At 34.6% G+C, this 13442-nt stretch overlaps 1 protein-coding gene across 1 annotated transcript in view; it reads right to left on the bottom strand.

Moving 5' to 3' along the window:
• The window catches only part of PKHD1L1 (PKHD1 like 1), a 164530-nt gene that overhangs the window by 49989 nt on the left and 101099 nt on the right, over positions 1-13442 (bottom strand). Inside the window, exons 51-57 of the mRNA XM_058275919.1 lie at positions 10400-10551; positions 8237-8396; positions 7475-7646; positions 4005-4093; positions 3492-3640; positions 2890-3019; positions 1331-1449 (exon numbers count right to left, since the gene is read on the bottom strand). Of these exons, the coding sequence (XP_058131902.1) occupies positions 1331-1449; positions 2890-3019; positions 3492-3640; positions 4005-4093; positions 7475-7646; positions 8237-8396; positions 10400-10551 (971 nt within the window). The remainder of the gene's footprint in view (positions 1-1330; positions 1450-2889; positions 3020-3491; positions 3641-4004; positions 4094-7474; positions 7647-8236; positions 8397-10399; positions 10552-13442) is intronic.

Here is a 13442-nt window from a genome sequence, read left to right as displayed (position 1 = left end):
TGTAATTCAATCATTTAATGGAATCATAATATACAACATTTTTTTAAATAAAAAAGGTCAAAGCAAATACACTCTTATTTTATTAAGAACTGGCTAGGACAATATTCTTGAGACTGGAAAAAGTTTCACCAAATTTTCTTTACACAGTTACACACCACTTGATATTCTGAAAAGGTGGAAAGGCAGAGGAAAGTTAAAGAACAAGGACAAGACCTAGAATCTAATCTTTTAACATTAAGCATCTTCTTGTCATCCAAGTATCTGCTAGCTTGCCATGCCTGATGGAGACCTTCTCCTACCCACTCAAAAGTTATCTGCCACCCCCTGCCACAGTAGCCTCTATTACATTACCTGATTTATCTCCTTCAAATTGCTAAACACAATTGAAATAAACTTTTAAATTCATTTATTTAGTTCTACTCTCCTACCCCAATTCAGTTACCATGATAGTTTACCCAGTTTCTTCATCATTGACTCTCCAGTGCCTAGAAAAGTATCCAAGAAGAGTGGTAGGCATGCAGAAAATATTAATAGGATAAAAGGATATTGAAATCATTTAATTTAATTACTCTTAAAATAGTAACCAAATTTGATCTACCACAAATAAAAATATATTGTAAGTAGATTATAATACTTCCCAATAAATCCTTCTGTTAACAAATTTCAACTGCACTGAGAGAGCAAACCTTTATCGTTTGATGAATGCTATTGCTTTACTCAGACTAAGGCTCTGTTTGTCCTATGACTCTAAAGTTCATTCTTACCAGAAGGTGAGATCTGAGAGATTGGAAAACGAATCCACCCATTTTCATGATCCTTTGCTATTAAACAGCATATTGGTAAAACACAGAATCTAGGCCCTGTGCATGTTTATGAGTATAGTACAGATGGGAATTGCTCCTATTTGTATCTTCCCAAAACCCCCCATACAGCATAGGCATTACTCAAATATCTCTGGGTATCAGGATTTGCTTTCTTTCCAAAAGCTTTACATGTAAAATCACAAAGTAGAAACAAAAAAGTGACCAAGATAAAAATAAAATGTATTTAAAATATATTTCTATTTTCAGTTTTACAAAACTTTCTAATATTTTTCGCACTAGAACTTTCATATTTTTCTTTCATAATGTTCCTCATATGAAAAATTTTGAGACCACAAATTTTTAGATGTTTGCTATCAGATCAGATTTTTGAGTGCAAATTGATTATAAAATTAACATTTCTCATCTGGCCAATTACTTGAGAAAAAAAATTCCTATGAGAATAAAAGAGAAATCTTTTCAAGCCGACCCACTGTGTATATCCACTTTTAACCATATATTTCCTCTACCTGCCAGTCCACAGCATCCATCAGAGATAGGACATTGGAACCTGCCTCTGCAGTTTCTGAGAGCTTAGTTTTATATATTGAATGTGGAATTCCATGAAGATCCAGCTCACCAAACACCCCTAAAGGAGAAAAGCAGACACGTACTATTCAGTAAAAAGTACTGGGTTAGGTGCTAGCATAAAATGAAATAATACATCAAAATAGTTATAACAAGTGAACATTTTAGATTGAATGGAATGAATTGGAGTTATCCGTTCAGGGCTGAATAAGAAGACTTTGACCATTTGATCCATTTTTAGGAATCTGGGCGATAGAAGTAAAAGCCAGTGCCCAAGGATACATTACTAAGGATGTTTGTCTCCTACATTTTAGAAAAGAGTGGAGAACTAGAATGAATCCAAATGTACATAAATAGGGGAATGATAAAGTATAGTATATATAATACAACATAACATAACATAACATAACATAACATAACATAACATAACATAACATAACATAATATAATATAAGTTATACAGTGGATTATTATGCTATAAAAATGATGAATTTTATCTCTATGTGTTGATCTGGAAAGATGTCTATAATATGTTAAATGAAAAAAGAAGAACGCAATGTACTTAACTTGATCATGTTTTTGTAAAAGGAACACTACTACTACTACCACAAATCGATACACATAAAATGAATATAGGCATAGATAAAAAGCATGGAAAGGCAGTAAACTTAAATAATGCTAGTTTCCTCAAGGAGGTAAAATTGGCAATATGTATCTTTTTTCTTTTTCTTTTATCTTGTTATTTCTCAATGTTGTTTGAAATTTTACTTTCGAAATATAAACAAATACATAAAAGCCATTTTTTAAAAACGATTGAATTTGTCTGCCTGAGGACTTTTGCCAGTGGATGTCTGATTAATTAAATCTTTAGACTTTTTTTCCTTATTAACTGGATGTCATTGTTTTAGGAATTGTACCGTGAAATAGTTGCAGTACATGCTTGCATGTGTCCTCTAAATAAATATGCAGTAGAATTTAATTATTAATAAAACCCTTTCAAGTACTTTGCTTCCCAGAGTGAAGTAGGAATATGCACGGCCATACCAATGCAACTGGGAAATTAAAACTCAGGAACAGTTGTGATTACATAACTAATAGCAGAGTCAACTGAGTCACAAGGTTACTTAATAATTCTTTAAATTGAACAATATACAGGAAAGTTCCCTTTTAGAGGAAAAGCACTAGGTTTTAAAAATATTATTGCTTACATAAGGAAAAATTATGGAAAAAACAGATGAGAAAGATAATATACATAAAGAGATATTTTTAAATTGGTTTTGAGATGTATTATGTTTTGGTTCATAATATATACTTCTATATTCCTATCTCATGTAGTATCATATGATTTAATTTTAAAAATCTCTGCCTTTATTTTTATACTCTAAATAAATATCTATAAAAGCTTCTGATATTATAACATCATGAATTGATAACAAATACTTTAACAATGTTGTGGATTCTCAAAACTGGTATGACACTTTTGATATCTGGAGATACATACCTATGACCTTTGACCCTTGGTTTGGTCCTTCTGGAAGAGTCCAGTCTGGGGTAGAATGATTTCCTCGAAGTACAATCTGTAAGTCTCCTTTAAAAGGGTTGTCTTCCCAGCCACCAATTAATCTACCTCCCTGAAGTAAAACAAAAAATTGCAAGAGCAAACCAGTAATGCATTTGGAAAAAGACCTTGACCAAAAGGGGAACTTATTAAATACAAAAGAGTTTTTATGGCTAAGAGATTTCAAAGTGAGTTGGGAAGTTTTTTCAGAAATTATGCTTATGCATGTCTTGGGCAGATCTCACTAACGGCCACAGTAAACAAAACCTCATATGGGAGTGTGGCTGAGGGCTCCAGAAATGTCCAGACACTACAGGCAAGGCACACAGCCTCACGAAATTAGCACCCTGTTGATGGCCCTCACCCTGGAAGGTACCAGGATTGGTTCCTGGAGCTGCCCAATAAGAATACAAGCAGACACAAAAGAACACACAACAAATGGACACAGAAAGCAGACAATGGAGGAAGAGGGGAGAAATAAACAAATACATCTTTTAAAAAACTAAGGATGAACGTTACAAGACCCCTGGGACATTCACTCTTACCTGGAGTGATATGTAGGTAGCACTCAAAACAACTTTTCTATAAGAAGACTCTGCAGCTCCCACATTATATTTATCTTCCAGTTCCAGAACCCCCCAAATAGTGAGCTTTTCCATTGGTGGAATATCTGTGTCTGCTACAATCCATGTTCCTATAAAGCAATACTTTCATATAAGAAATAAAACCCATAGACGACATCTCACAGAAAAAACATTGACAACTTTATCAATAAGTCCTGGTTTTGAGGTTTGTGATCCATCTTTCCACAGAATAGAAGGTTCCTGTCTCATCCAGGAAATCTAGTATTCTTAATACTCAGGTTTTAATTCACATAAAAATCAGAAGACTAGGTTTAGGACCAAGGACACAATGATAGAGCCCATCTCTTCAAATCTTTTCTTTCCCCAAGGTGTGCTGCAAAAAAGGTAGAAAGCTAAACACGGTAGCATCTGTCTCAGCATAGTGTTAAAACTGCATAAGCACTGGTGTTTTATTTGTTTATTTTTTAAATTTACCTTCAGGAATAACCACATTTGCTCCTGGGTGAGGTACAGTATAATTATTTTCTTGAGATGATTGCCAAAAAGAGTCATTTGACCATAAGCTAAAAGGAGAAAAGAAATATTTTCATTAAACATCATCTCTATATTTAATTATCTATGCCTAATACAAACTATGAATTATACTTAACAGTAATATTTTAATATTCTTTCATCATGTCTAACAAAGATAACACATCAATGCTAAGTGTCAACAATAGGAGGGTATATGGTAATATTGTATTTTTTTACATGATTTTTATGTAAACCTGTAACTTCTTTAATTAAAAAAATAATTATGGGCAAGCAGCTGTGGGTCAAGCACTTGAGTTCCTGTTTACCACATGGAGGACTCGGTTCGATCCTGGGACCTCCTGGTAAAAAAAGAAAAAATGCGTCCCAGACCTGCACGGTGTGGAGAGAAATCTGAGTCAATTTTTCTCCCACTAAATCCTTGTGATACTCTGATTTTGACTAAAGTGTACATTATTCAATTTTCCAGTAATATTTTTCATAGTAGAAAAGTGAAAAGAATTGCATGTTATATCCATTTAAAGACCTTTGACAAAATGGTGTTATTTCATGGAAAGATACAGTCTTCGAAATTATGTGAAGGGAGGGGCAGGAAGAATGGTCCCTGAATTGGCAAGGGAGAATCAAGGAGGTTAAGTCATTGGGTGAGGAGGGGGTGTCTTACAAAAAATGAAAATTCTGTTAAATTGAATTAAATATGGAAAGTGCATTGTAGGAGACACAGAATCCACTATTCATCATTATGCCTTCTAGAAATTACGTCTCTGTGCAAATTATTATCAAGAATATTATTATACAGTTGACATTTTCATATTGGAAAATGTTCATAATAAGAGGTTGTTCTCCCGACCCAGTAAAATTTAAGTTATTATGTGATACTAATCCTAGGATTCTACAAAAGGGTTTATATACAGTTTATTCTGTTAAAATGTGATAGTTATATTACTAAGAAACCTATTGATCAAAATTCCTGTTAAAAAAATTTGTCCTAATGAATTTAAAAAAGAGATTGGAGGCGAAAGGATTATTTAGACTCACAATAACACATTATATTTTCTGAAGCAATTTCACAAAAGGTTTTTAAAATTTGTGTCTATATAACCAAATATCCTGACCCACATTGCACAGATTTGATATTTGATTTTATCTAGTTTTTCTCAAGATTAACTGCCTTTCTTTATTTTCTCTTCAGCACTATCACTATCATTATACTTATTACACATTCCTCTTTTTCTTCTAGCCCACTGTTATCGTAAACATAGTCTAATCTCTCTTAAACAAAGCATTTGTGTTGTGTAGCTAAGCATTACGGTCTACTGAGGTGCCAATTACATTTATTCTCAATGAGAAAAATTCATACCAAAGGAAATAAACCAAAACTATAAAACATGCAAGCAATGTATCGTCTTATACCACTATCACATCCTGTCTAGACTAATCTAAATATATTTTGCTAACTAGCGATAATAAATATTAATTAAATATCTAATAATTTTACCTACCTTGAACTGTATAAGGGTTTTTGATCAATGATCTTGGTAGCTCACATCACTTAAAAAGTTCTTTAAGGGCTTTTTATGAACCTCCCTGCCTTCTTCATTGATCTTCTGTGATACATACTCTACAGAGTAGCTACAGTGATCTTCTCAAAATAAAATTTGGAGTGTCACTACCCAGCTTAAAGTCATCCAAAAGTTTCCCACTTTCTTCATCGTCATTGCCTACTGTAACTGCATAGTCTGGCTTCCACCTGTTTCCAACACCATCGCCAGGTGTCTCCCCTCCTGCTCACCAGAGTACAGCCATGCTGACTTTTTTGTAACTTAAACCTCACACACTCTTTTCCACATAAGGGCTTTTTCAAAGGCTGCTTCTCTGCCTTGGAAACCTCTCCCACCCTTCACATGACAAGTTCTTCCTCTTCCTTTGGTCTCAATTGGAATGTCTTCTCCTGAGAGGCTTTTCCTGACTGCTCCACCCAAAGAAGAGCCCTGCCATGTTGTTCTTTTTTTTTTTTTAAAGATTATTTATTTATTTATTTAATTCGCCCCCCCGCCCCCCGGTTGTCTGTTCTCTGTGTCTATTTTGCTGTGTCTTGTTGTCTTGTTTCTTTGTCTGCTTCTGTTGTCGTCAGTGGCACAGGAAGTGTGGGCGGCGCCATTCCTGGGCAGGCTGCACTTTCTTTCGTGCTGGGCGGCTCTCCTTACGGGTGCACTCCTTGCGCGTGGGGCTCCCCTACGTGGGGGACACCGCTGCGTGGCACGGTACTCCTTGCGCGCATCAGCACTGCACATGGGCCAGCTCCACACGGGTCAAGGAGGCCCGGGGTTTGAACCGCGGACCTCCCATGTGGTAGACGGACGCCCTAACCACTGGGCCAAGTCCGACTCCCCATGTTGTTCTCTTGTGGCCCCATATTCATTCCTTTCATAACAATTACTGCAGTTCAACTTAGTTTATTTTCTGTTTCCTTTTTTGTTTATTTGCTTGTTTTGGGTACTTCTCTCTGAATGGATGTGAGCAGAATGATGGTAAGGGCCAAACCTATGTTGTGTTGTTTACTATGAATCACCAGTGCTTGGCACATTGCCTTGTGTATAGCAGCTACTCAATAAATATTTCTAAATGAATGAATAAATAAATTCCCTTTTTATTCTTTTAAAAAATAACCACTGCATTATCTACATATTTTGGAATATAATATAATAAATATTGAGTGGTACCTGATGCATAGTAGTGGGCTATTAAGTGTCCACTAAATGTTAGCTTTTATTATCACTTCATCATTTATATTTCCCCACAAAGAACATACAGATATATCAAGTCCAGGACTCTATGTCTCTTATATATTAGTAGAGAAAATAGGTCACATACAGTAATACTAGGTAGAAAGTGATGTTTCACAAGAGAAATAAAGGAAAATAATTGTACAAGATACAAAGATAGAAAAAATTTTTTTTGATTGGAATAAGTAACATTTACTTAAGAGCAAATAATTGAAATAAAATTAAATATGTATATAACAAATTTGACATGAGTGTTATTTGAGAGATTAAGATACTTCCTTCCTGTAAGGCAGCACTGGATGAATGAAGGAGTCTTTTTTCTGGTGCTGTCAAAAAGTTCCATGATACCATGTAATTCACTTTAGGTCACTGGGCTTTAGCTTTCTCACCTGTATAACAAGGAAATTGGACCAGGACTAACAATAAATATCTAACACTCTGCAGGTCTGAGCTTTCCAGGAACTTTCACACCTACTGTGAGATATTTCCATTTTCTCATGTGGAAGTGCTTTGTGAACTGCAAGGCATCATGCAAGAGGTGAACATTATTATCTCACCCAGGAGTGAGTAGTGAAGAGTTATGCCAAAGGATACTGAAAGATATTAGACAACAAAAGGTCTAGTTACTTATATGTAGCTGGTCGCTTCCTGGGAATTGGTTTTTTTGCTGTAGGATGTACAGGAAAGCAGTCCTGGAGAACACAACAGTAAGCTTGGAAATTAATAGTAACATCTTTCACATCAGGATCCAGAGTCCCAGAAACAGGTTGGCTTTGGTGGAGGTCATTTCTTCCTGACACTAAAAGTGAAGTAAAAACAGTTTAAATTAGCATGATGGCCAAAGGGCTTGAATGAAAGAAGTTGAATGCTGAAAATCATGATATTTTTGAAAAATATTCTTCAGATAACAAGTTGATATAATGCAAATTTATGGAATAGGTATGGGGAAACTTTAACAGAATATACATGTTCTGTTAAGAAGCACATAGCAAAAATATCTTGACAAAAATGGGTACTTCAGAATCTTAATTAAAATTTTATTCTTTAATATTTTTATTTTCCAAAGTAATCAAATAATAAAAATGGAAACAGAATATAAGTTGACTTCCATTGTGTGCATTTCCTCTATTTCTATGAAATAAAAATGTTGGGACTTTGTGTAGAAGTGCTGGTGTCATCTCCAAATGTAAAATGTACACTCTTAATTCAGGTCAGGGCTTTTCACAACATAAAATCAGTATCCAGTCCTTTCAATCAACAAATAATTAGCTATTGAACCTTACTATATACAGGGCACTGTATAATATACAGTTGTCTATTAAGCAAAATTTTCTAATTCTTTAGACAAACCATAGGTAAAATAATCACTTCTGCCTAATGAATACATACCCAAGTAATATAAAGTACTAGAGTTTGCTTCAAGGTGCCAGTCTCCATTCTTGCTGGTATTCCAACTTAACGGGTTTGAAGAGCCATTTCTCTTATCAATAATGTTAAATACATCAGGATTTTGAGTGAAGTTATGAGATATGATTACATAGTCTTCTTCCTATACAATTTTACAATGTGACATATTTTATAATAGTCTGCATAATATACATTAAATTTGATGATATAATTAGCCCCTATTTTATGCTGGGATTTAAAATTATTGTTTTAGTTTGCTTTTCATCTTGCTCCGCCCCGCTCCCCTCCCCCTTTTATTTGCTTGTTTTACAATTTACACGGCTATGGCAATAATGCTAGCTCTATCACCAAGGTATAAAAAAGATTAATCAATTAAGACGTATAAGTAAACACTGCTGCGCATGCATACATACATGCAAATATCTATACATAGATTCTGACACAATGACTTGCTAGCCTCAATCCTCCAAGGGCAAGGGGTAAAAGGACTATTTTTCATTTATTTTTAATTCCCTAAGCTGTTTCTTAAACTCTCTGGTTAGCATTGTGGCCCAAGCTAATGCCTTGCTCTAGAACTTTAACTTACATCCATAGTATAGCTTACTGAACAATGATATGATATGGCTAAGTTTGAGAACTTTATAATAAAGATATTATTTATACCAAATTAACATATTGAGTAACTACTCTAAATAATGTTAGAGTTGCTTATGAGTGATATAGAAATGAATATAACAGCCTACAAGCTCCAAAAGCTTACAGTCCACTAGTAAAGGCACAAGTATTAATAATTCAAATATAAGACAATGAATAAACAAGGGAATAATGTGGGCTTTGGAATCATCCTTTATGAATTCAAATTTCAGCTCTGACACTTACTAGCTAGATAGTTGTGGATATGTTTCTCAACCTCTTTGTAACTCAGTTTCCTCATTTGTAAAAATGGGAATGTGTATAGTAGCAATTCACAGGGTTGTTTTACGGTTTAACACATGGTAAGAGCTTAGTACAAAAAAAATAAAATCACAGAATTTTATTTAGAAAATATTTTACTTCAATAATGTTTTAAAATATGCAAAAACAATATTAGAATACTGCACATAAATGTTATATGGAAATGAAAACAGCCAGGTTCGGATACTGGTTACCATTAGAGGTGGAAAGTAGAGAATAAGATGGGGATAAGAAATTAAGGGGGTTTCTACTGTCTTTGCAATGTTTTATTTCTTTAAAACTATCTAAATTAAATATTCACAGATTATTAGATTCAGATAGACCTGAGTGGTAGTCATATAGGGCATATAAAATTTGGCTCATTTTCTGTATAATTGATATTATATTTCATAATATAAAAATTGAAGCCCTTATCTTGTGTCCAAGACATTGTAAGCATTCAACGAATGTTCATTATTAATACCAAGGGGTCAAGTTAGTACTATGGGAAAATGGCAGAATGATTGTTCACTTCTGATTCTCAAATGATGCTTTTTGGCTTGTTTCTCAGAAAAGAGATGATTTAGGGTGGGTGATCAAGGGTGTTATGATGGTTTGGACCTATGAAGCCCTGAAAAGCATGTTCTTAAACTTAATCCATTCCTATGGGAGTGAATGCATTGTAAGGAGAACCTTTTGATGAGGTTACTTCAGTTAAGGTATGACTCACTTCAGTCAGGATAAATCTTAATCCTACTACTGGAGTCCTTTATAAGCAGAGGGAAATTCTGACAGAGAGAAAGAGAAAGCCAGAGGGAACAGCCAGAAGCTGAAGGTCAACAGAACCTGTAAGAGAAGGGAGAGGCAAGAAGAGGCTGCCAAGTGCATAGTATGTGACAGAGGAACCAAAGACCACAAGCAGCCAATTCCAGAATTCATGTCTTCAAGAAGAAGGCATCACCTTGTTAACACCTTGATTTGATCTTTATCCTAGCCTCAAAACCATTAGCCAATAAATTCCCATTGTTTAAGTCAAACCATTGTATGGTATTTGCTTGGGCAGTCAAGGAAACTAAAACAGACATGTAGGACTTTGATAGGTCGATATGTAAGGAAGGGCATTCTAGGCCTAAAAATTGAGGTAAGGGGAGTCTAGTAATAAAATAAGAAATTTTTAATTATCAGAAGACAGATTTTATCACTTCTGTTTACCTTAAATCCATAGAATGTTGACGTATATGATATGTTAGTTATGTGATCTATATCTTTAAAATACCAATTAATGTGCTTTGCATTTGGAATCAGAGCCATCCATCCTGACATATGAGTCAGTCGTTTCTTCTGAAAGGGAACAATGCTTTTTCCTATAGAAGAACGCAAAACAAGAAACAAATAATAGCAATCTCTACTTCTAGAAAACAATATCTACCTTTAGAAAATATCTCTGTAAGCAAGGGCAGATATAAGATACTTATCTAATATGGAACTCTCAAAAAAGGATAGTACAGCATTTCATTACTTATGTTCCTAATGTCTGCTTAACAGAAGGTCTCAAATGTTATTTAACTGAAACATAAAATGCTGTCTCATTTAGAATTTTGAATTGAGATGGGTCTTTTATTTCTTAGGAAATGATAAAACGGAAAAATGATGATGAGTCACTAAAACAAAAGTTCTTAAATACATTAATATGATTCTTTAATATCATTGCTCTAAAATATAATTACATTCCCTTTTAAGAACTCATTTTTTCAGTGTTCTTGATTTACAGTATGTGCAAGTATAAGTTCTGGTTCTTCACTAGATTCTCCTATATCCATTGAGATGACTCAAAATCTATATAACAACTACTAACAGTAAGCTTTGATTTAGAACTCTTAAGGAGCTAGGCTTCACCTAGGCCCTGGGCATGCAACTCTACAATTTGTGAATACACAGTTAGAATCTGGACTACCTGTTATGGGGAAACTATATAATTTAGTAATGCTTTGGTCATGAGAGAATGTTTGGCAACATTAATAGAAGATTAGGAAAGATCTTTTACAATGTAAAGAAAATGTATGTGGTTAATTGTCCCTATTCTATTTTCTCTCTCCCTTCTTTCTCTCTTTTCATCTCTTGATTAAATTTTCTATTAAATTATCAACCCCTTCCCTTACAAATCTAGGAGGATGAAGCTAGAAGCAAGATTATGAAATAAACTGCCATTCATTTCCTTTCGGGAATAAGGCAAAAAAATATTCAAAATCAGTGGGGAAGAAAGTCATTAATTCTTAGGCTTAGGAATCAGGGTTAGATTTAAAAGTGCCATGAGCAGAGGCATTAAAAATCTCTGCAAAAATCCCCCAAAAATATGAGAACTATGATAATTTGCATTAGTATTCAGCAAATATCCATTCCTCTACTTTCTTTTTTGAGGAAATGGAAACTTACCTGCCTTGTTGATGTTTGATGATTTTTGACTAGCAGAATATTAACAGAACTGACATGAGCAAAGCTTTGAAAAACTTTCTTGGTGATGGTTGGCCTCCTAACCCTCTGACACCACAATGAAAAGAGCCTCTGTCTGGTAGCTTCTATTCCTTTGGTCTAGGCTCCAGAATGAACACACAGAGAGTAGACCTGAACCCCAGAGGAGCTAAGCTCACTGGATCCCCACCTTGAAGTAGAACCTCCAAGCTGAACCCAGCCTAGATCAACCAAACCAGGCCCCAGATACGTCAGTGAAAATAAATGAATGTGGGTTTAAGCTATCAAGTTTTGGAATCGTCTATTATGAAGAAACAGCTTATTTAAGAGCTAATTAAATTATTTCAAAACCTCTAAAATTTGGCAGAAGCAACTCCACTAAATTTTTTCGGTGTATTGTATTTTTCTGTTGCATTGGATATCTCAGTTTCACAAACAAAACTAATTTCCATTTTTCTTAGTTATTTATGTTTTTTGTAAATTTTTTCATCTGGATTCATTGAGAATGTTGGTTTTAAGCATCTTAGACTGAAATACAAATTCTTTGAAGTTGATATTTTTCAAAAGTAGGATCTTTATGAGTAACTGTCAAATTAATTTGCCATCTGGTGTAATTTTAACATATATTTACATAAAGACATCAAGTGTGAACATGTGCTTTGATAAAAATATATACGGATATTTGTTAATTTACACCAAATTTTATTTCTCACTGATCTAGTTTACTAGTTGTATATACATATACAATCAAAGATGTGCTGTATTTTATCTTTTACATTTAAGTAAAATCATTTTATGTGCCTTTAATGAAGATAAAGTAAAAATCATCAAAATTGCCTTACTATGAAGTTGATATCTTTGTCACCTTAAAATATAAAGCATCTTGAACAATATTTTTTGTACTATACTATCTGATCCAAGAACTGCAACTAATTTCATCTAATTCAGTACTTACTAAGTCTCTACTATTTGCTATGTTCTGTGTTGTATTCTCTGTATGAGACACAAATATTGTTCCTTGCCCTCACCTCTTTAGGCCTAGCAGTGGTAACATTATCCTCTTTGAAAAGAACTCTGTGGGGGCTGTTCTCTGGACACTGAAGATTCTAGTGGAGGATACTATAATGTAATTGGGTTCCCTGATCTCTTGTGGGAAAAATGGACTACAAAAGTAGTAGAAGCCAGGAGGTGGCCCTTAACCCTCAGCCATATAGGCAGGTTTAATTACAACAGTATGTAGAGGTCAGGGGGATAATGGGAGTGTTCTGACATGCAAGGATTTGTGGTAATGACTGACTTACCTTGAGGTTCCTAAAAATGAAATGGAAGGGTATTACACTATATGTTTGACATATATAGGCAGAAAAATTATCTGAAGGACAGAAATCTCACTTAAATCTCCAAGTGGGGATTCCCTACTTTGTACCTAATTCACACACCCAGAGCCCCTCCCCTGAGGGGAGACAGGCTCTTGTGGTCATTTATCAGCATACTATGTACTGGGGAAAGGAAAATATCCATACCTTCCAAGAGTTATTAGATCATTGCTCTAAACTGTAACTTGTCTTTGAAAACCCTAAATGCCACCACAGCCCACCAGTTAAGAGTGGGAGCTTGTGAAGTCAGGTGATAGACTGACTCTTTGCTCAATCAGTCTCACAGTGAGTTCAGTAGGACCACAGACCCAGTTAATGGTTATTTCTCCAGTTCCAAAATGAGCAGTGGGAAGAGACAGACTTAGTAACTGGAAGAATTCCTACATTGGTTTCTGACTGATGGAGTAAAG

Source organism: Dasypus novemcinctus, chromosome 14, assembly GCF_030445035.2.
Source record: "Dasypus novemcinctus isolate mDasNov1 chromosome 14, mDasNov1.1.hap2, whole genome shotgun sequence".
Classification (NCBI taxonomy): Eukaryota; Metazoa; Chordata; class Mammalia; order Cingulata; family Dasypodidae; genus Dasypus; species Dasypus novemcinctus.
This window is presented reverse-complemented; position numbering and strand designations above follow the sequence as displayed.